Source organism: Meles meles, chromosome 4 (assembly GCF_922984935.1).
Source record: "Meles meles chromosome 4, mMelMel3.1 paternal haplotype, whole genome shotgun sequence".
NCBI classification, from domain to species: Eukaryota; Metazoa; Chordata; class Mammalia; order Carnivora; family Mustelidae; genus Meles; species Meles meles.
In genome coordinates this window covers 87,760,463-87,784,146 of record NC_060069.1, presented here as the reverse complement: position 1 = coordinate 87,784,146, position 23,684 = coordinate 87,760,463, and the positions used below count along the sequence as shown (strand labels likewise).

The 23,684-nt window shown below is 42.0% G+C and overlaps 1 protein-coding gene across 4 annotated transcripts in view; it reads left to right on the top strand.

Annotated features, from left to right (window-relative positions):
• Positions 1–9,105: 9,105 nt before the first annotated feature.
• GYG1 (glycogenin 1) overlaps positions 9,106–23,684 on the top strand; it is a 33,785-nt gene continuing 19,206 nt past the window's right edge. The window contains exons 1-4 of one of the 4 annotated variants that reach the window (XM_046003875.1): positions 9,106–9,250; positions 11,605–11,740; positions 13,582–13,756; positions 14,045–14,207. In XM_046003875.1, coding sequence (XP_045859831.1) covers positions 9,244–9,250; positions 11,605–11,740; positions 13,582–13,756; positions 14,045–14,207 — 481 coding nt within the window. In that variant the 5' untranslated portion in view covers positions 9,106–9,243. Of the gene's footprint in view, positions 9,251–10,617; positions 10,795–11,604; positions 11,741–13,581; positions 13,757–14,044; positions 14,208–23,684 lie in introns of those variants that run through there. The other 3 variants (XM_046003877.1, XM_046003876.1, XM_046003878.1) reach the window with 3 other exon arrangements.

Below are 23,684 nucleotides of genomic sequence, written 5' to 3'. Positions count from 1 at the left end.
CTACAACAAAAACCTTTTTTGTTTCCAAACATTGTGTTCAACAGACATCCCTCAACCTCACACTCCCTTTGGAGATTCAGGGCTGGGATCCAGCTTGGAGATGTGATGATCCTGAGGCACTGGCTGTAGTTTAGTAATGTAAGAGGGCTCAGGGCTGGGCAGCCTTTAGTTTTGTTGTTGTTGTTTAAGCCGAAGTTGAATGCTTTTTAGAAAAAAGAATAAAATTATTGCTTGAGTCACAGTAGCCTTGTAAAAATATCATGTAGGTGACCTGATAGGCTGTTTTGAAGATCAGATGATATAATCCACAAGAGAGTATTTTCTATATTATATATTGTGTCCTAGAGGTTTGGTGACAGTGATGTTCTTCAGGTAAAAGCCTACAGTCCACAGATCACTAAGACTCTGAATCATAATGACTCTTGGGGTCATCTTTTCTAATCCTCCTCAAATGCGTACACATGCTGGACAGTTAGAAGCAGATGGCACTGGCATGCTAAAGGAGGATCATTCTCTAGTAACACAAGTGGGGACTTAAGTCCCCTTCTCTCTCGGTGTACCATGAATGGACATCACATCATCTCAGGACACAATCCATTTTATATAAAAATGATCACTTCCATTCTTCATGATCTCATCCAGTTTTTGCAACGAATTTGGAAGTCAACTGCCATTCTTACAAACTTACATATACAATATTACACAATCCAGTAATTCTGCTCCTAGTGGTGCCTGGGTGGCTCAGTGGGTCAGGGGCCTCTGCTTTTGGCTCAGGTCATGATCCTAGGGTCCCAGGATAGAGGCCTGCATAGGGCTCTCTGCTCAGCAGGGAGCCTGCTTCCTCCTCTCTCTGCCTGCCTCTCTGCTTACTTGTGATCTCTGTCTGTCAAGTAAATAAATTAAGAAAAAAAAAATCTTGCTCCTAGCAGTTGAATATTCATGGCAGCTTTATGCATAAAACCCAAAGTAAAAGCAACTCAAATGTCCATCTGCTGGTGAATGAATAAATACATGTTGGTATATGCATGCGAAAGAATTCTACTCAGCAATAAAAAGTAATGAACCATCGATACTCAGCAATATGAATAAACCTCAAAAGCCTTATGCTAAAAGAAGTCAGACACAAAAACTGCATACTGTATGATTGCATTTCTATGAAATTCTACGAAAGGCAAATCTATTTGCTCAGAAATCAGAGCTGTGTTGGCCAGGGACCAGGGTAGGGGGATGAGATTAACCATAAAGGCACTAGAGAGAAATCTGGGAGGTGATTGTGTTGATAGTTATATGATAGTATATATTTGTCAAAGCTCATTGAATTGTATACCTTTTTAAATTTTTTTATTTTTTTTAAAGATTTTATTTATTTATTTGTCAGAGAGAGTGAGCAAAGGCAGACAGAGTGGCAGGCAGAGGCAGAGGAGAAGTAGGCTCCCCGCTGAGCAAGGAGCCCGATGTGGGACTTGATCCCAGGACGCTGGGATCATGACCTGAGCTGAAGGCAGCCACTTAACCAACTGAGCCACCCAGGTGTCCCTATACTTTTTTTTTTTTAAGATTTTCTTTATTTATTTTCATGAGAGACAGAGAGAGGGAGGCAGAGGCAGAGAGAGAAACAAACTTCCAACTCAGCAGAGAGCCCAATGTGGGACTCAATCCCAGGACCCTGGGATCATGACCTGAGCTAAAGGCAGACACCCAACGAACTAAGCCACCCAGGTGTCCTGAATTGTATACTTTTAAAAAATGAATTTTATTGTATATAAATTATACTACAATAAAGCTGATTTTAAAGAACAGATAACTGCCAAAGAGATTCTCTTCATTTTTAGCCTTATAACTCGCTAATTTAAAAGATTTAACCCACAAACTAAAAGATAACAAATATGGTAACTAAAGTTTGAAAGCAGATTATATGTGTGTATATATATATATATATATATATATATATTTTTTTTTTTTTTTTTTTTTCCCCCGGAGAGGTCATGGTTAAAGATCCTGGACACCTTTATTTCTGCTTTTTGACCACCATCATGTTGTTATTGTGTTACTGGTAGAATAAATAATAAAAGTAAGATTGAAAAATCAAGCAATTACTTTGTCTTAGACTAATTACAGAAGGTTATTCCCATGTCTGGATCCATAATCCTGCCTCTCTAATTTATGGAATCTTCATTTTACTGAGAAACCACCACAAAACCTCCAGAGTCACCCAAATTGAGCTGAAATTTCATTTTCTGTGCTCTACTCCCACTAGAAACCTCTGATCATTTAATTATTTACTAATTAATTCCACATGCCTCCCCTACTTCCAAAGGATCTCATGCAACTTCATGAATAAGGCAAGCGTAATAATGAGAGTAAGTAATACAAGTAAAGGCAGGGTGCAGAGGCTAAATAACAAGAAGTAGCTGCAAATTTTGCCATAAGCTTCTAAGTGGACCAAAAAAGGGGGAAGCATGTATAAGTTTCAAAATGCCTATAAAGTAAAGAAAAAAACTAAGTATTAAGGAGACACAACATTCTTTCTGATTCTAAGACTAGGGTGAAAATTTTCCCATGGATCCGCTGAAAGAAGAACTTGTGTGACACAGCAAACATCATCAACAGCACATTGGAAAAGCCAAAGTGAGTTTTCTGTGGCATCCTTAGATCCATAGAGAGAGCCGAGAATATAATGCCACTCTATGCAGGGAAACACAGCGGCTGTAGGGAAAAGATGGGAGGGGACTGACTCTTGACTGCACACATCTCCTTTCACAGCTTTTGAATAGTACACAACCTGCACACATAACCAAGCCCTGGTTATTGCACAGACTGGGGAAGCACCTCCACGAATTACTAGTTGTATAATGTTGGGTGAGCTCTGTGCCTCCCACTGACATTGGGGATTAGAGACTATCTACCTCATTTGATTGTTAAAGGTTAAATGATTAATTTTAAGGTTAAATGATTTAATATGTAGAAGCCTAGCATCAGGTGAGAGATAGCTATTACTAATGATAAGGCCAAAGTGAAGTTTGTAAAGGTTGTCTTGCGATAGAGCAAAACAATGTTGTTCCTTGTATAAAAGTTGACGATAATCCCATTTTAGTCAAGAATATAAATTTAGAGTATCTACTAGATATGAAAACCAGGTGTATGTTGGTGGGAATGCAAATTGGCACAGCCACCCTAGAAAACAGTATGAAGTTTCCTCAGAAGGTTAAAAATAGAGCTACCCTCTGACCCAGCAGTTGCACTACTAGATATTTACCCAAAGGATACAAACATAATGACTCAAAGGCACACATGTGCCCCAATGTTTATAGCAGCAATGTCCACAATTGCCAAAATAAGGAAAGAGCCCAGATGTCCATTGACCGATTAATGGATAAAGAAAATGTGGTATATATAAAAAATGGAATATTATGCAACCATCAAAAATGAAATCTTGCCACTTGGAATGACATGGCTGGAACTAGAGGGTATTAGTTTAAGTGACATAACTCAGTCAGAGAAAGACTAATGCCATATGATTTCACTCATATGTGGATTTAAGAAACAAAACAGATGAACATAGAGGAAGGGAAGGAAAAATAAAATAAGAGGAAAACAGAAAAGAAGGCAAACTACTCTTAACTATAGGGAACAAACCGAGGGTTGCTGGAGGGAGGGGGAGGGGGGAGGGGGTAACTGGGGGATGGACATTAAGGAGGGCATGTGATGTGATGAGCACTGGGTGTTGTATGCAACCGATGAAATCACTGAATTCTACCTCTGAAACTTATATGCAATATATGTTAATTAAATTGAATTTAAATAAAATTTTTAAAAAATAATTAAATATGAAAATTACAGGGAAAAAAAGAAAATCAGGTGTCATGACTGGGGTTTATGCAGCTAACAGACCTAGTTTGTTTGAATTTTGTTATGTGTCTTAAAAGGCAATGTACTACTAGGCATTGTTGAAAGAAATTAAGGAAGATATAAGTAAATGAGAAGACATCTCATTTTCATGGATCAGAAGTTTTAAGTTTTTAAGTTGTCAGTTCTCAAATTGATCTAAAAATTAAGTGCAATCTATAAAAATCCCATCTTCCTTTATTGGAGAAATTAATAATATGAACCTAAAATTCATACGGAAATACAAGAAACCCAGAATAACCAGAATAAGCTTGAAAAAAGAACAAAAATGAAGAACTCATTCTTCTCAATTCCAAACTTACTACAAAGCTGCAGAAATCAAGGCAATGTAGAATTAGCATTAGGATAGACACATAGATCAATGGAATAGAATGAGTCCAGAACTAGAATTGTCACATTGATGGTCAACTGATTTTCAACAAAGGTGCCAAGACCATTCAATGGAGAAACAATGGACTTTTCAATAAACAGTGCTGGGACAATTCAATATCCACATGCACAAGAAAGAACCTGGACTTCCACTGCATATGATGCACAAAAATTAACACAAAATAGATTATAGACCTAAATTTAAGAGCTAAAACTATAAATCTCATAGAAAAAAACAAAAGGGCAAATCTTCATGACTGCAGGTTAGACAATGTTTTCCTAGACATAATACTAAAAGCACAAGCAAAAAAGAAAAATAAATAAATTGGACTGTGTAGAAATTTAAAACTTTTATGCTAAAATACTACTATCAAGAAAGTAAAAAGTCAACAAACTGAATAAGAGGATATATTACAAATTATTTACATATGTATATATATTATATGTGTATATGAATCAGGGGTGCTTGCATGACTCAGTTGTTTAAGTGTCTGCCTTAGGCTCAGGTCATGATCCTAAGGTCCTGGGATTGATCCCCACCTTGGGCTCCCTGCTCAACGGGGAGTCTGCTTCTTCCTCTCCCTCTGCCCTTCCCTCTGCTCATGCACTCTCTCTCTCTCTCTCAAATAAATAAATAAAATCTTTAAAAATTAAAAAAAATAAAAATCATACATTATACAATATATATCTGATAAGGGCTTGTATCCAGAATATATAAAGAAACCTTACAACTCAATAACAACTCAATTTAAAAATAACAACTCAATTTAAAAATGAGTAAAGTTGTTTCTCTAAAGAAGATATGCAAATGGGCAATAAGCACATGAAAAAATGCTCAACATCACAAGCCATTAGGGAAATGCAAATCGAATCCACAATGAAATGCTACTCCAAACCCATTAGGATAGCTATAATAAAAGACAACAACATTGGTTAAGAATTCTCATACTAATCGGAATGCAAAATGATGCAGACACTTTGGAAAACAGCTTGGCCATCTTAAAATGTTAAACATACAGTTAGCATAGGACCCAGCAATTCCAGGGTTGGTATAGATCTGGGAGGAGATAGGTCTATGTATGTGTGTATGAATGTATGTATGTATGTATGTATTTTAAAAAATATATGTGTGTGTCAAGCAAAAACTTGGATACAAATAAATGTTCTTAGCAGCATTATTTGCTGTATCTAAAAAGTGGAAACTACCCAAATGTTCATCAACATGTTTATTCATGAATGGAATATTCATCATATATCCATATAATGAAATATTATTTGCCAATCAAAAGGAATGAAACACCAATACATGCCCTTACATGAAAGAACTATGAAAACATCAAGGTAGTAAATGAAAGAAGCCAGTACAAAAGGCCACATATAGGCAAATCTTTCTAGACAAATCTATAGAGACAGAATTATTAGTAGTTGCTGAGGGCTGAGGGAGAGCGAGAATGAGGAGTGATTGCTTATGGGTATAGTTTTTCTTTTTGGGTGATGAAATGTTCTAAACTTAGATTGTGATGGTATTTGCACAATCCTGTGAATACACTCAAAACCATCTAATTGGATACTTTAAATGGCTGAATTTTATGGTATGTGAATTATATCTTTTTTAAAAGATTTTATTTATTTATTTATTTGTCAGAGAGACTGAGAGAACGAGAGAGCACAAGCCAGGGGGAGCAGCAGGCAGAGGGAGAAGAAGGTTCCTCACTGAGCAAGGGACTTGATGCAGGATTTGATCCCAGGACCCTGGCATCATGACCTGAGCTGAAGGTAGGCGTTTAACTGACTGAGCCACCAAGGTGTCCCTGAATTATATCTTAATAAAGTTGTTGGGTTGTTCTGTTTTTTTTTTTTTAAGGCATTAAAAAAAATACCTTAGTCAACGGGCCCTTGCAACTTGTGGAGTTTGAGATTCTAGCTTTCAAGTGAAGAAGGAACAACTTTGGGCCTCCAAGGATAATATTTCTTGAATAAGCTTTCAGTTGGAGTTAGACGGGGATATGATCACTGGCAACAATTCCAGGTACAGATTTTGTGTGTTACCAATTAAGGGCAAAATTTTAAGTAGCTAGTTAACTACTTAGTTCCTGTGTCTGGCAGATGTGATATATTGATTTCATGGACCGTCCATGGGAACTGTTTGTCTTAGGCCAGCAGGTTGCCCTCTGGAGTATATTTCTAGGTCAGTGGCTCCCACCATCAATTAGTGTGTGTTCTCAAGGGAATGCAAACTGATTTCAGCATTATCTTAAACAAAACATAATTAGGAAGGTTAAGCATCCTGCCAAAAAATTACATAATGCATTCCAAAGCCAACTAAAAGTGAAATTTGGACCAACCTTGCTAAATATACACATTCAGCATGGATTTAAATGGTTAATAGTCATGATAATACTAAGTTGGTATTACCCATGTAGGTTTTCTTTTTGAACTTATTTAAATATTTCTTTAAGGATTTAGAAATTCTGCTACACAAATTTCACTGGAAAAAAGTTAATAAATCAAATTCTCAGACATCTGTCCCACTACAACATTGTCTGTCTTTCCTCTACGTCTAAATCCTTCTAGCATGTTCAATCCAGAACGTTCAGTCACCTTGCTATGCAAAATTGGTCCACAACCTGGACATCACTGGGGAGAGCCACTCCAAACTATTGAGTCAGAATCTGCATTTTAACAAGATCCCCAGAAAATCTGTGTGTCCGTTTAAGTTTGAGACGCCTTGCTCTCATACCTAACTGAAACTCAATGTAAAACAGCCTCAAGAGGGGCGCCTGGGTGGCTCAGTGGGTTAAGCCTCTGCCTTTGGCTCAGGTCATGATTTCAGGGTCCTGGGATCGAGTCCCACATCGGGCTCTCTGCTCAGCGGGGAGCCTGCTTCCCCCTCTCTCTCTCTGCCTGCCTCTCTGCCTACTTGTGATCTCTCTCTCTGTGTGTTAAATAAATAAAATCTTTATAAAAAAAAACCCAAAAAACAAAAAGTCTTTAAAAAAAACAGCCTCAGGAAAACTTGGCGGTGTGTCACTATTAGTAATCTCAATTGAGACACTGTAGCAACCTCAAAATGTACCTATTTGATTAAGGTGGTGAAAGCTATAAACGTTCTCTTACTGTAAATGTGCATAAAACACAGGAAAGAAGGCTGTGATGACCACTCTTACTTAAACATCCTGGATGATGGAGCGGAGAGGAGCTTGTTCCTAAGGAAATTTTCCCTCCTGTTCTAGTTGTCCCCAGATCTTCCTGCTGGCTTTGCCCTTTTGGATCCAGCATCACGCTTTGTGAAAGCCCAGCCTGGACACTCCGCTGTCAAGCAGCAGGTGGTAAAGAATCATCAAGTGCAGGAGGGTTCCTGAGTGAAAGATGTACATTTCACTATTTCATATTTTCTATATCAGTATAGAAAGAAGCAATTTAGACCTGGAGCACCACTGTTTTCCCTCACCCAGATGGGTACAATTTACGCACAGCCTTCATATTCCTTAAAGAGCATCAACTCTTCTGAACCCACAGGGTTTGAATACATGAACACCCCTCCATTGTACCTTTGCCCCCACATTTCCACTTCCTACAAGTTTATAAAGTTTAAAAATCTAAGTAACCAGGAGGTCTTTCCAAGTGAATCAGTGGTCTCCATGCCATGATGGGAGATGGGGAAGGGATCAAGAGAGATTTCTGAAGAATGATAATTAAGATGCTGATTCTTAGATTCCACCCTTAAGATTCTGATTCAGGAGGTTTGGACTTAGGACCCAAAATTAACATTTTAACAAGTGCCGTAAGCAATTCTAATGTAGGTGGTACAGGCCTACACTCAAGAAAACCAAGATAATTGGTTAAAGAATATCAGTACCACCTTTGCAATAAAACACTTATTCTTATGCATCTGTTTCTTTTTGAACTGATGTTGTCAGTTTCCTTTTTGGCCTCCTTTCAGCATTTACTGAGCAACTGTTGTTGGCAGAGAATTGTACTACCTATTCCTTTCCTGGTATGTTTGGGCTGGGTGGAGGGGATGGGGAGAAGAGAAGGGTGTGATCACAATAGAAAGCTATTTCTCAACTTCCTAGCAAAATGACAAATTCACCTTTTTATGATTTGTGAAACAGATTAACCTAAACGACTATATTACTCAACCAGAGTTACCATAATTTGCTAATTTTTTTAGGGCACCCGCTACCTGGGATGTCATAGCCTTTACCGGTAGGAAGGTCAGTTCTGTAAACCAAACTGCCTACCTTCTCCCCTTGAAATGACCACAGACAAGTACCTCGGCCTTTCCGTAACTCAGTTTCTTCATCTGTAAAATGAAGCTACCACCTACTTCGTGGGGATGTTGTAAGGAGTAAACAAAACCTTATCTAATGGATGCAGAGGGCTCCAAGAATCTGAACAATACAGTGGAGAATTCATTCCATTTTTCAGTCAAAGCCACAAGACCGTTGTGAGAATACCAAAAACTGTTTCCAGAAGCTGATTTGTAATTCTAGGAGAAGAGTGAAATTTAAACTTTGTTTATTTCAAACACTTCAAGTGAATTACTGTCAGTAGAGTGACCTGGGATTTTTATTTTTTAGAGTTCTCTAACCCTTGGCATCTTCGGGAGTTTGTCCTGCTGATGCCACGCTCTGCCCCGAAGTTCCGTTCCAAATCCCCGGTCGAGGGGCGGATGCGGAGGCGCGAGGTCCCGGGCAGGTGCCCCTCGGAAGCTGGCGGGGAGCCCAGCGCGGGGGGTGGAGGGGCTGGGGGCGGGCGGGGGTCGGCGCCTCCGCCCGCGGCTGGGCAGGGAGGATGCGGCGGGCGCCGGGAGCGTGCGCGGCCACGTGACGGCCGCTATAAGAGCGCTCCGGGCCCACGCTCGGCTCCCGCCGCGCCTCCTGCCTGGCCGCGCTCCCTCCCGGCACCGGCTTCTCCCAGCCAGCAACCTGCGGCTGCCGCGGCCGCCCGCCCCCCGGCAGCACCATGACAGGTACGCGCCGCGCCGCCCCCCGCCCCCCGGACTCCGGCTCCTCGCCCCGCGCCGCCGCCGCCGGCCGCCTCCCCGCCCCGCAGCCCCGGGGGAGTTCCTGGCAGGACGAGGACCGCCGCAAAGTTGCCGGCTGGCTGCAGTCGGGCGTGCCGCTTCCTGCGTCAGCCGCTGCCCCGCGGCCCCCGGCGCCGGAGCTGCGGCGCGGAGCCCCGGACGCTGTCGTGGGGGGTGGCAGCCTGGCGGCGCCTGGGCCCGGCCGAAGCCCCCGTTCCTGCTTCCGTCTCCGTGCCCTTCCTCCTGCTCTCACCGTGAAGGGCGGGCGGAGCAGCTGCGGCGGGGCCGGGTGGGGGTGGGGAGCCGGTTCCTGGGGGCGCCTGTCCCGCGCCCTGGGGCGCGGCGGGATCGCTCGGCGGCCGCCCCCGCCTCCCGCAAGCAGGAACACCTGGAAGGGCCGGCCTCGAGGCCCGGACGGCGGCGGCCCCGGCCCGGCCCGGCCCCTCTCCCGGCCGCCGGGGCGCTGGCCGCCACGCCGAGCCTATTTTTAGGCCTTTGGGGCCGGGTTGCGGACGGCTGGAGCTGGGCGGGCGCCCCAGGGGAGCGGGCCGTGGGCGGTGGGCGTGCGCCGGCTCACTTGTTGCGGGGGTAGACTCTGCCCCGAGAAGGGGAAGCTCGGAGATAATTGGTCGGTCCTTCCGGTGTTGCTGAGGCTAATAGCGCGGTTACGAGAGCAGCTGAAGTGCCGAAAGACTGCAGATGTAGCGGGAGGTGTTCTCCTCTACCCAGCTGTCACTGGCCTCTCCTGTTCCTGTGTAATGTTTGCTAGGTGTTCCGGCGCCTGTTCCTAAGCATCTGTCCTGTCCCTACTTCATCTTGGACAGCATCCACATCCTTGCTTCCTGAAGCCCTTGAGTCCTCTTTACCTTATTAAACTTGAATCCAGGTTACCCCAATCTGGACCGCTTTTGAGTTAAAACATTCATCCTCATCCCCCAGATTACATACTTCTGGGGCAGACTGTTTGAAATGTTGCCATCTCATCATGGGTTGAAGGAACAAGTCAAGGCAGAGGTTGACAGTCACGTCAAATGACAGGTTACTGTTCTGAGCTTTCCTAGAGTATGACTAGGTGGGAAGCCGGTGCCCCCTCAGGAGTGGGGGACACCAGTCTCTCTACAGCTTAATTACTATCCTGTTAAGGAAGAGTCTCCCGCGGGGTGTGAAGATGCTCTCTGATTGCGGCTGGCTCGCTGCCTCCTGCTGTAGCCCCCTGACAGCCTACAACTTTCTTTGGCTTCTCAGCGGAATTCACTCTGCCTTCATCCAGCCTCCACATTGGAAAACAGGGAAAGGGAAAATGAGACAGAGCGTGACTTCATGACAAAATGTCCCAACTCCTAGGTTGGGCAACAGTGCCCCCAAGTGACCCCTGCCAGTGTTTGATCCTAAGGATCCTGTACATTTGGATGCCCACTGCCTTGCTAGAATCCCCTCAGATAGAGTGGCTCTCAGATTCATTCCAGGGAACCGGAGAACTGGAGGAAGGGGTAATCCCTGTATTTGCCTTCCCTTCTGGCAACTGCGATTGAGTGTGTGTGTGTGTGTGTGTGTGTGTGTGTTGGGGGGACCCAGGATACAGGTTAGGGGTTGCTGCTTGGTTCTCCTAAAGAAAAAAAAGAAAAGTTTGTTAGTGCTTTGGAGGTGGTCCCTAAAGCCAGTTAACATGGATTGGCTGCTGTTTAGATAGAAGCACTAAAGAGGGAAGGCCTGTCTATCAAGGTGATATTTAAACAGACACTCAGAGTGACTTGAGATGTGGGTGGTGTGGGTGCCTTTGCTCCAGGTTGAGGAAACAATATACAAAACCTGAGGCTTGGCAGAAGCCTAAGCATCAGAATGAAGAATATGGCCTCTGCTTTCAGGTGCTGTCAGTTGAGGTCATTAGTTGCATTTGTGCTTGGCTGAAAGTACTTGTAGGAAACAGAAAATGTGCTTCTTGATGTCGTTAGCACCTGTTAATTTCCTGAGGTTTACTTTCTGGTGTTAAGCTACTATTTAGTCTGAGAATTTTGTGTTCAGACTCTAAATTGGGTTTAATTTTTTAAAGCTAATCAGCCTGTTGGAGATTGCCAAAGATGTTTCTGCTAAAGAATGGTCTTGAATCATTCTTAAAGTGGGCACTTGGGTTCTTTCCTCACTTCCAAAGAAGCTGCTTCTTTATTAGTAGAGAAAGTTGATCTCAGAAGAGCTGATTTTGCCAAGTTAGTGGTCGAAAAGGGTCCTGGGGTAGCTTTTTCCAGGTAGGATATTATTAATAATGAGTGGTTTTTTTTTTTTTCCTTTCTCTTTGTATTAAGATCAGGCCTTTGTGACATTGACCACAAACGATGCCTACGCCAAAGGAGCCTTAGTCCTGGGCTCATCTCTGAAGCAGCACAGGACCGCCAGGAAGCTGGCCGTGCTTGCCACTCCTCAGGTCTCCGACTCCATGAGGTGAGGACCTTCCTGCCTGTCTGTCGGTGGAGCTCTGAAGTTTTTATCCCATTTCTGGGCATTGAGGCCATACCATTTACAGGGGTTGAGCACTAGGTGGAGAAGGATCAGAATTGCTGAGTGGTGGATTTCTGGATCTGAAACCTCTTCCTAGCTTCTGGGAACTATTCCAACTGAGCTCTCTTCTGGAAGGTGTGGTTCTGACCCATGCTCTTACTGGTTCCAGCTGTGAGAAGGGCCCTCCTGTAAGCAAGGCCTCTAGGATGACCTGAGTGAATGTTTTAGTCCAGGCATTCCTTTTATGTCATCACACTTCACTTGCATTTCTTTCCCAAATGCAGAGGGGCTACTTTGTTTCCTGTTTCTAACCAGGGAAACCTCAGGTGACTGAAAGTAAGTAGCAGTTTTCCCCACTCTCAGTTGGCATTTGTAATCTAAAGAACTGTGTTTATCATTTAATAGACTAGAATATTTTCCAGGACTTTCTGAACTAGGGATTGTGCGAAGAAAGCACCCTGAGGGGGTGGGGTGGGGATGGAAATGGGGGGGGGGGGCACAAACTGCTGGTTGATTGGGTTAGTTCACTTTGATTTGTTGGTATTAAACTTTGAAATATTTGATTGAACTACCTAGGTCCTAATACTACGGAAATAACTGGGCACACTAGCAGCTCTGTAGGTGTTTATTTTTGTTTTCCTATCCCTCTTAGAAATTGAAAATACCCTTTATGTGACTTTTTTTTTTACAAGAAATGTAAGCACATGCCAAGGACCTCTGAAAAGGCTGCTGTATATTGGTAGATACTTCTCACACTAATAACCTTATTCATAAAGGGTAATTTAGGAAAATGCAAAAAAGACTGTTTCCTAATGTGTACATCTTAATTTGTAATCTGTTTAGTGAGGGTGTATACAAGAAGACACATGTAGTCTCCCATTCCTCCTCTACTGTGGTAAATGGCTCCACTGACCATTTATTTTAAAAAAGCTGATGTTTACTGTGTGGATTGGAACATCTTTTTCTACAGCGTGGAGATAGAGAATATAATACCAGTTTTGTTCTGCATGTCTCATGTTGTTATAAATGTGCTGTGATGATGGGGCTTTATAGTATGTGTTCCCCTGCTCTGAGCTTAGTGTTCTAAGTATACCCCCACTTAACCCACCTCAAGATTGCTTTCTAAAATAAATCTTGAGTTAATTTTGGGCCTGGAGAAGTGTTGCACCTCACAAACCAAACTGAGTCTCTCATTATGCCAGAAGTGCTAAGCATACTGTAAGTGTTGGTTATATTTGATTCTAATAACTGGCCGCCGAATAACCAAGTCCTTTAACGTCCTTTGGGACACATGACTCACTGTCAACTGCTTCAGCAAAAAATGGTTATTTATAGGCTTTATTGCAGGTATTATAGGCACTTAGCATTATTTGTAAAACATGCAGTAATTGGCAGAAGTAACTAATGAAATATCATTGTTAAATACATAGGTTGTTGTAAAGATGTGCTCTTTTGAAAGGGAGTCAAATTCTGAGAGGTGGTTTCTATAATTTGCCTGGTATACAATAAACAATAGAAAAATGCTGCTCTAATGTTTAAGGCAAGTACTTTATCCTCACCAAAGCAATTTTTATTAGTGAAGTTAGCTGCCCATGCAAATTGACACAATTTGGCCTGAAGTAAATTAAGACCACCTATTTAAGAGATTGTACTATATCAAAGTAACAGATTGCTCTAGTAATTGATGGGGTAGACTAATAAGAATACAGTTTTACATTAGATGGGTTACTTGTTACTTATCTGAAAAGACACTAAGCGCTGTTTTCTGGATTTGATTTTGGCAGAAAAGTTTTAGAGACAGTCTTCGATGAAGTCATCACTGTAGATGTCTTGGACAGTGGTGATTCTGCACATCTAACCTTGATGAAGAGGCCTGAGTTGGGTGTCACGTTAACGAAACTCCATTGCTGGTCGCTTACACAGTATTCAAAATGTGTGTTCATGGATGCAGATACTCTGGTGAGTGTGGCTTTGGTGACTGGCAAGATGTATATAGTAACAGACCAGTCAGGCATTTGAGGAATGCTCTCAAGACTTGCTGGTGAAGTTCAGATAAAACCACTCATTGAAAGCATCAGGTGATGGAGGAGAGTAAGCCCAGGCTACCTGACAGCTGTCATCTGCATGGTTAAGATCAGCAGTAGATTGCATCTTTTGTGTTGGATAACTTAGGGAGAACTTAAGAGTATGCTGGGGCAGAACATTTCTGTAATGCTTTCCCTCCCACCCACCCCCCCTTCAAATTAGGTCCTAGCAAATATCGATGATCTTTTTGAGCGAGAAGAATTGTCGGCGGCACCAGACCCAGGGTGGCCTGACTGCTTCAACTCTGGAGTCTTTGTTTATCAGCCTTCAGTTGAAACATACAATCAGCTCTTGCACCTTGCTTCTGAGCAAGGCAGTTTTGATGGTAGGTATCTGTTATCTTTATATTCGATGAAATGTTAGTAACTTCTAGAGGCTGCTCTTCTCCGGGATCTAGTTGCTTTCATTCCTTGTGCCTGGAAGACAGCAGTGCATGAGATGGAGCAAACATTTTCGTTTGTGCTCTTGATGGAAAGACTGTTGTGTGTCTGTGTGTGCATATGCATTTTTCTTTAAGTGCATAAGATTGAGCTAGGAGGCATTTTTATATACCTGACTTTAACCGGCTTCCTTCTGTCTTAGAGTGATAAATGAACCATGATTGTTCAAGAATTCAAAAGACTATTAAATCAAGAACTTTAACCACTCTCTTTAAATCTAAGTAAACTTAACTAAAAGAGCTAACAGGGGGACCAGTCATTGTTTCCATAGAAATTAGAGGAATAAACCTGATAACTTGGCTCTCATTCTCTTGGGAAGCATTGGAAAAAAAGACAGAAAATTAAGTGATTAATCTCTCTCTCCAAATTCTCATTCCCTATAAGACTGCACATACGAGTGGCATTTGCAAGGCCAAACATTGGCAAAGTCAGTATCCATTTTCCATAACATAGAATCATATCTGTAGCTACATGTATATATAGAAAGATTCTGACTATTCGTGGATTTAGGGCCCCACAGCCTTTGGAGAAATTTGAGCAAATGAATTAGGTATGTTTCCATTTCAGACCAGTCTCTGAAATAATAAATAATCTTTTTTTTTTTTTTTTTTAAACAACAAACTATCCCAAGACAGAACTAACAGTTAATGTGCAAAAGCAGCATTTTCTAAAGTTAATGTTAATGTATCTTTTGAATAAAGAAGAAAGCCAGTTACATTAGAGAAGAAGGATCTGCTCTAAGAAGGGACTTACTATCAGATACTTGACATTGTAGCAAAGACCCCTGAGCTCTGAAGCAGATTCTGGGCACCAGGAGATTCTTTCTCTCTCACCACCCCTGTCCCCCCAAGAGCAGATCTGAGATTGCAGGGAGTGGATCTTTTGAAAGTAGCAGAAATAGCTTCCCTCACTTGACAAAAGGTTTGGCCCTCAGTAAAGATAGGAAGATTCATTTCCATTAACTAGTTATAAAGTTAAAAGACTTAATCTCAAATTTAAACATTTTAAACTAAAAGATTAAAAGTTTGTCAAATTGCTGAAGTTAAAACATTTTCAGCTATGCATAAAACAAATTGGATTTTTGTTGTTGCTGTTCACAGGAAATAAATTGTTTGGTCACTTAACAAAGGATTTGGGATATACAACTATAGAAATGTCATTGAAAACGAATAAGAAAATTCAAGTCTCCATCTCATGTGACTATTTGGCTAGTTTAAACTGTTTAAACTGTATGCCAGGAGCTCTCATTGTGGGGTTGATTTGGCTTCCTAGGGGACAGACCTATCTGATTGTCACAACCAAAGGGAGCCACTGGCCCCTAATAAGTAGAGGCTTGGGTTGCTGCTGAAAGTCCTACAGTGAATGCGGACAATCTGCACAGTCAAGGATTACCAGGCCCCAGTTGTCAATAGGGCCAAGGCTGAGAAACTTTGCTCTGTGCCAAGACCTTATATGCTCTAAAACAATGAGCAGGAGTGTATATGCCGTAATGAATGACGACACCTGATACGAAGTACAGTCTTAACTTTAAGCACCCTTAAATAGGAAACAGTGTGTTGAGTGTTCACTGTGGTCAGGACCAAATGCAACTTTACTTCACTGACTTATTTTTTTTTTAGGTCCATAGAAGAAATGAAAGATGTATTAGTACCTGAGTTCAAAACACTTACTCTTTATTTCTACTGCTTATACTAAAACCATGACCTTTGCATAAAAGGAAGGTGAAAGTATTTTTAGCAGAAGTCCACAGTTTGTCTTAACCTTCCCGTCAAAATAGAGCTTTCTTCACCGCCTCCGATCAAATTTGAAGGAAGTAGTGTAATCTGCCAGAAACTCAGCGTAAATGGTCCACTCCCGTAAATAATTCATTCAAAAATAGACCCAGCAACCTGAAATCCAAATGACTGTAATAGCATAAAGAGAGTCAATCCAGTTTCTAATCTAGAAGAGTACTTGATTTTGTTGTTAAGAGTCTGGATACTAAACAGTAGTATGCCATGGCAAATTACCCAGGTTGTAATTTTAGAATATAAAACTAATTAACTGGTAGAGACCCCTCTGGATCAGTCTTGTTTGAGAATAAAGAGGGACTGAAGGAGTTGATGAATTCATTGTTAAGAAGCCAGGATGTGTGGAAAGTGCCCAACTAGAAAGCACTTTCTGCTTTTTCGGGCCAGAATCTGAAACCACTGAGCGATTCTCTCTGTGCCTGGTAGCACATTTCATTATTCAGCAGCAGGGTTTCCAGGAGCTGGTCTTTCTATAAGGTGCTCCATTTAACTGGCTTGTTGGTGGTGAAGGATTGAATTTTCTTGGTTAATAGAAATGCTTAATTGAAGGAGTTGAAAATTTCAATTATGCAGATCAAACTTATTCTCAATATGTTGTTTAAATTCAACAGAAGAATAGATTAGCAACTCTTACATGTAGTTTTCCCTTTGTGTTGATAAACTTTACTTTTTTTTTTTTTTAAAGATTTTATTTATTTGACAGAAATCACAAGTAGGCAGAGAGGCAGGCAGAGAGAGGAGGAAGCAGGTTCCCCACTGAGCAGAGCCCAATGTGGGGCTCAATCCCAGGACCCTTAGGATCATGACCTGAGCGGAAGGCAGAGGCTTTAACCCACTGAGCCACCCAGGCCCCCCGTTGATAAACTTTGCTTACCAGAAAAAGCTCACAACATACTGAGAGAGCCTGTTTCACTCTGGAGGAGTTTACTATCCTATTGAATTAATACCTGTGTGACATAAAGACTTACTGGACTGACACTTAACATTTCGTCATGAGCTACATTTTTTTTTTCTTTTTAAAGATTTTTTTTTTAAATTCATTTGAGAGAGAGACAAAGACAGAGCACAAGCCGGGGGAGAGGCAGAGGCAGAGGCAGAGGCAGAGGGAGAAGCAGACTCCCTACTGAGCTGGGAGCCCACTGTGGGGTTCGATCCTGAGACCTGGAGATCATGACCTGAGCAGAAGGCAGATGCTTAACCGTCTGAGCCACCCAGGTGCCCCTACATCTTTTTTTCTAATGGCAGTAGTAACCTTGCTTTACTTTGAGTTTTCAGCAGTGCACAGTTTTGTTTAGATGTCCTGTCACAAGCACTGAGATAGGAACATTTTCAGGTGTTTCACATTTTCAAATATCTGCAAATATTCGCCATCCCCCTTCATCACCCAGTTTTACTGAACAGGGGGCTTAGGTTCCAGTATTTTTAGATCGGTATTAAAGGAAACCCATTTGTAGATGATTGTAGCTCAGTCTGAATATCTCGCAAGTCCTGCTTAATCTCTTGCATACGTTCAACAAAAACTATGGGGCCGGGTGTCCACTGACAAGCCAGGCAGGCTGCTTGTGGCTGAGTGTTTGCAGCTGCGTTTACAGCCCTTCTGCTGCAGAGGAATGTGGCTGGAATGCCTCTAATCATCAGCCCTCTAATGACTACCCTTCCCCATGCCTCTGGCCAAGAGAATAACCGTACCATGGCCAGTCCTGCTAGATACCTTGACTTCTCCTTTCCTTCCAAATATATGGAGTACGAGAATTGAGAGCTAGAGACTGTGCACCTCATTCATGGCTGAATTCTAATTTTCTGTAAAGTGTCTAAGTTCCTATACTGTTGTTTGTATTTGCAAACTGTCTTGGCACTTATTTCATAACTGAAGTTACATGTTTCCTGGATGTTGAACAATAGCTGTTGTGAAATGTCTGCACACGAACATTTTATAGAATGTGACAAGATCAGGTTAATTCGGGGTTTGTTAGCAGTGAAAGGAAGAGAGGTCGTATCAGATACTGATCATTGGTTTTGTCTCCACATACTCATGTACAGCAAGGATGATGCACTTGGCCCTTGAGGAAATTCATCTGAGTGCAAGTTGAGGTTTACTTTCTTTTCCCCTGCTACTCCAAAATATCCTAAATTACGGGTGCTTGTACAGTTGAAGAGTGTAGTGCTTGAGAATTGCTGTATGTTAAATTTTATCTGTATGTGTTAGTTTCAAAAACCTAGGGCAAAAAGAGGAATTAATATTTTCCAATTTGGAGGTTTTTTTGTTTGTTTTAAGATTTTATTTGTCTGAGAGCACAAGCAAGGGGAGCAGCAGGCAAAGGGAGGGAGCAGGGAGCCCTGCAGGGGCCTCAATCCCAGGACCTGGGATCATGACCTGAGTCAAAGGCAGACACTTAACTGACTGAGCCACCCAGGTGTTGCTGGAGTGTTGTTGTTGTTGTTTTTAAACTGGGGACTTACACTGTAACTTAAATACACTAAGCTATTTATTGGAGTAAAGAAATTTTGGTCAATAGTTGAATTTTCAGAAAGAAGAGGAGACAGTAAATTGGTGATTGAGTATTAAGTATGATTTTACTTTAGGTAGAATCCAAGACCTGCTGTGAGGCCTTATACCTACATGTTCTATATTTTATGTGGCCATTTAGACCCTTAAACTGTAAGATTTTTTTTTTGTGCTTGCAGATATAGTAAACCAGGAGAGTATAAGTTTTTTAAACTTTTAACAGAAAAGATTGGTGGTAAATTCTTATAAAGTGTAAAATTGACCCCACTGCTATCTCCTTTAATCTTTGTAGCTACTTAGGCTTCAAACTGCACCTGCCCCAAAAAGGAATGAGGGTGAGAGGTATTTCTCGATACCACTTGTCTTGTCCAACCCATATCAGCTCAGAAATCCCAGTGTGCCTCCCTGGGTTGGCTGACTTGGTGGCTTCTCCCTTGCCTGCCGCCCATGGTGGGTTTGCCCCAGCTGCCCCTGCATGAGGCTGCTGGTGGCCTGGAGGGTACTTCAGCAGCTGCTTTGAAAACTGCTCTCTTGCATTTATGTCATTTCACTGATAGCTTGAGTAGTAAGTATCTCGAATAAGTAAAATGAAAATTAGAAGTTATAACATGTAACAGCAAGACAAAGGAGCACCCAGGTTTTTTCTCAAGAGCTATTTTTACCTCCTTGTACCCATGAGTATTTCTTTAACTTAGCCATCTGTTTGTCTCTAACCTTGGAACCAGCAGAGCTCATGAACCCAGTGAGAAATGGAGAAAAGGGAAAAGACTAACCTATTACATGTGTACGGGCTCTTAAACTGGTCCTCCTCCTCCACTGCTTTCCCACCACTCCTCGCTCACTCATGTGTTCATGTGGCAGATCGTTCTGGAGGGCCTGCTGTATCACTACACTAGTACTAGGAGCCCCTGTTGTCACATTCAGAATGGCAGCCTGGCCAGGTTCCTTAGCTGGTGGCAGAGCCTGGGCGGAACCAGACGGTGTTCCTTGACTCTGGCTGGGTCGTGTGTGTGGTTTTCCCCCTTCCCTCCCCTTTAGTCCATTCTGCAGCATTCATGAAAATGAATCCTGATAGTGATACAGGTTGGAGGAAAATCTCTAGGACATGGCCTTATTACAGATAAATTACTTAAAATTCATTCCCATGAGTAGAAAATAGCTGATAACATTCCTCATCCTACAGATAAGGCAATGGAGGCTCAAGTCTACTCTCTCTCTAGCTGATTGCTCTTCTCCCCAGAACCACAATATCTAGAAGTACTTTGCCTTTCCAAATCAGCCGCACAGTTAAGGGTCTTGCATTGTTTTCTGAGTCTGGAAGCATTCTTGGATATACTACTCTCTACATTTCTTTCGTCCACTTAGCATTTAAATAATATTAGGTACTAATCTGGGCAAGATGCTAAGTTTAATGACCAGCAATAGACTAGTAAATAATTAAGAGTTTTATCCTTGCCTCTATAAAGCTTATGAGACCTTACAGAAATTTAATAACTAATTACACAACTAAAAATATAATTGTGATTCTGATAAATTCAGAGTGCTAAGAGAATCTAGACTAGGAAGAACTGCCTTAAATTGAAAAAGTGAAATTTAGGCCAAGAATAAATGTTCCCTTGCTTTTATACACTATCTAATTAACATCTTGATTATTAAGAATCTCTTTTTATTTATTTTTTATTTTTTTAAAGATTTTATTTATTTATTTGACACAGAGCTCACAAGTAGGCATAGAGGCAGGCAGAGAGAAGTGGGGAAGCAGGCTCCCTGCCGAGCAGAGAGCCTGATGCGGGGCTCGATCCCAGGACCCTGAGATCATAACCTGAGCTGAAGGCAGAGGTTGAACCCACTGAGCCACCCAGGTGTCCCCTAAATAAAATCTTTTTAAAAAAGAGATTCTTAGGTGCCTGAGTGGCTCAGTGGGTTCAACCTCTGCCTTCGGCTCAGGTCATGATCTCGGGGTCCTGGGATCGAGCCCCGCATCGGGCTCTCTGCTCGGCAGGGAGTCTGCTTCCCCCCACCCCCGCCTGCCTCTATGCCTACTTGTGAGCTCTCTCTGTGTCAAATAAAATCTTAAAAAAATTATTTATTAGGGAGTACATGTGAGGGGTGTGCACGACTGTGGGGTCAGGAGGGTAGAGGAGGGAGAAGCAGACTCCCCACTGAGCTGGGAGCCTGACTAGAGGCATGGTGGTGATATGCAGTAATAGTGAGACCCAAGCTCCAAGTGCCTAGATGACCATGAGCCACCTGGGGTTCATCCGATGATCCTTGGTAAACCTCATAGAAATATCCCCAAGATCTGGGCCATTCATAGACTATAATTCTTGGCATTTTTGCTGTAGGCAGAAGTGCTGATACCAGTGTATAGTGGATGTCAATTTTAACACAGCGAGTCACATTTTCATTTCAGTGCTTGCCTGTATCGTTGTAAAGTATTAAGCATATTTTACTTTAAATTCTTTGCTTGATACTTGGTCCTCTGCTCTTTCATTAGATTGAGAACCATTTGAGAGCTGAAACCTATCTTACTAATCATCCTAGCCATAATGCCTACACCTAATTTATGTTATTTCAGACATTTTCTATAGAAATGACTGCAAATTGCATTCTCCAATTAAAAAAAAGTAATTCCCTAGAAGACTCTAACCAGTGCTTCACATATTCTAATATGCAAAGAAATCACCTGGAGGTTAAAACGTGGATTCTGATTTTGTAGGTCTGGGTTGGGGCTTAACATTCTGCCTTTCTGTCTGTCAAGCTCTCTGGTGATGCCCATGGTGCTGAAACCTGGACAGCTTTGCCTAGGATGATTTTAGAGGGAACATTCCTGTGGCTGAGCTGCTAGGGTTCATGTTTAAACCAGAATTGACCCACTCTTCCTGCTATCCAGAGGAGGAAGGCCAAGTGCCAACAAACTATGGAGGGGCACAAAAACAAATGCACACGTTTGAAGGACAGCACTCAATTCCATTTCTGCCTTATAAGATTGAGCTTCTGATGAATGCTGTAATGTGTCTATGCTTACTGGGTTCATGACCCTGCTCAAAAGACCTGGAAAATACGGAGTGGTTGCGAGGTTATTACTGTACTTGGGCAGCCAGGTGGAAGGATGAGGCAGAATCTGATATTTGCTTTTGTTTGCAAAATAGATGCCATGTGTCACTTGTCCCATTTCCTTCTGTCTCTCACCTGTGTTGCCACGCCCTGGCCTATGGATCATAACTGCTGGTGATGTCTCCTAATCGTGTTTGTCGGTTCAGAGATGATTGAGATTAGAAGTGTCTTAACATGTCAGAATAAATAAAGCTGCCTCCAGAAGTCTGACTGAACGTACTGGACTAGAAAGTCCTGGGGATTTTGTAGTGAAAATTCAGAAGTCTTCGTAGCATTCCTGTATGTTTTGTAGTGTGGACGTGCTGAGATTTGCATTCTGCTTTGAATTGTGCTCTAATTCAAGGATTTCTCAAAATAGAGTATCGATGATGCTACATAGATTTTTCTGATGCAGTTAATACATTTGCCTGCCTTGAAATGTGGAATTGTGCATTTGAAAAAAGATTTTTGAAATGCTAAACTTAAAAATCATGTAAAAAGCTACAGACTTTTAGGTGATGTTTAATTCTATTTTTAAGAGCAGCTTTTTTTTTTTTTTAATTTATTTGACAGAGAGAGAGATCACAGGTAGGCAGAGAGAGAGGAGGAAGCAGGCTCCCCGCCGAGCAGAGAGCCCGATGTGGGGCTCGATCCCAGGACCCTGGGATCACGACCCCAGGACCCTGGGATCACGACCTGAGCCGAAGGCAGAGGCTTAACCCACTGAGCCACCCAGGTGCCCCTAATTCTATTTTTAATCCACAATTTTGGACTGGAATTCAACCCTCTGTAGTCACATAATTAGGTCGGAGGCCATGGAAGTTGTATGCTCTGTGCTGTCCCCTCTAGAGGCAAGGTCCTTGTTGACTGCGAAAGGATTTGCCAGTTGAATGCATATGACTGACTCACAGGTCTTCCCTACGTGTTCCACCTCTTGCTGGTTTCCTGTCCCACCGGTGCTGCTCAGCCCTGCTGTGGCACACGGCTGAGGGACCGATGAGGTTTGTAAGGTACCTGAGGGTAAACGGAAACAGCCTTCTATGGCCAGGGGCAGCTGGCCAGGGGCTTTGAGGGATCAACAGGGCTGACTTCTGTTTCCCAGGATCATCCTGTCCGATTGGGAAGTTCTGCTTTACAACTACTATTCTGACCTTCACGGAATTAGATTTCTTCATTGTCCTACATGTAGTCAGTAGTCCTTTTCAGTGGAAATACTTAATTTTAAAAAGGTCTTCTAATGTGGCACTAAAAAAAAAGTAGAAAAATATATATAGCATGATGCCTGATTTTTCAAAGTTCAGAAACCAGTGAAACTACCGATGTTGTCTGGGGATACATATGCATGTGGTAAAACCAAGAAATCATGACCATTAAACAATACTTACCATTAGTAGTTCTGGGGGATGGGCAGTGGGATGGGATTAGGTAGCCCACACAGAGTTTAAATAGCACTGGTAACATTTGAGTTCTTAAATTGGGTATTTGATAGAGTTTATAATTAATGTTTTATAAACTACGCATATACTTTTTTACAGTATATTTTATAATGAAGATAAATTAACAGGTAAAGAATATTTACAAAAGATCTTGGCACAATCTTGTTCTTGTCCCTCATCTACTACTTTAAAATAACAAAAATACGACTTTACTAAGGAAAAGTCAGGGAGAGCATATCTGTAACACCAGTCCCCTTATACAATGATGTTTCATTTGTTTTCTTCCAGTCTGAACGTTTATGTTCTTAGTTACAATAATGATGTCTGTCACTGTGTATCTTTATATTTCTTGGTGGACTGATGGTCATTATAGCCCTTAGTTTTAGGGGCTGAATAATACTTCCACCAGTGTATGTAGCATAATGTACTAACCATTTCTCTCGGGTGAAATAGTCAAGTTTTTTCACCTTCTCTGCTACTACAGAACATCTTCAAGTTTCTTGCATTCATCCCACAAATAGGTAGTGTATGTGT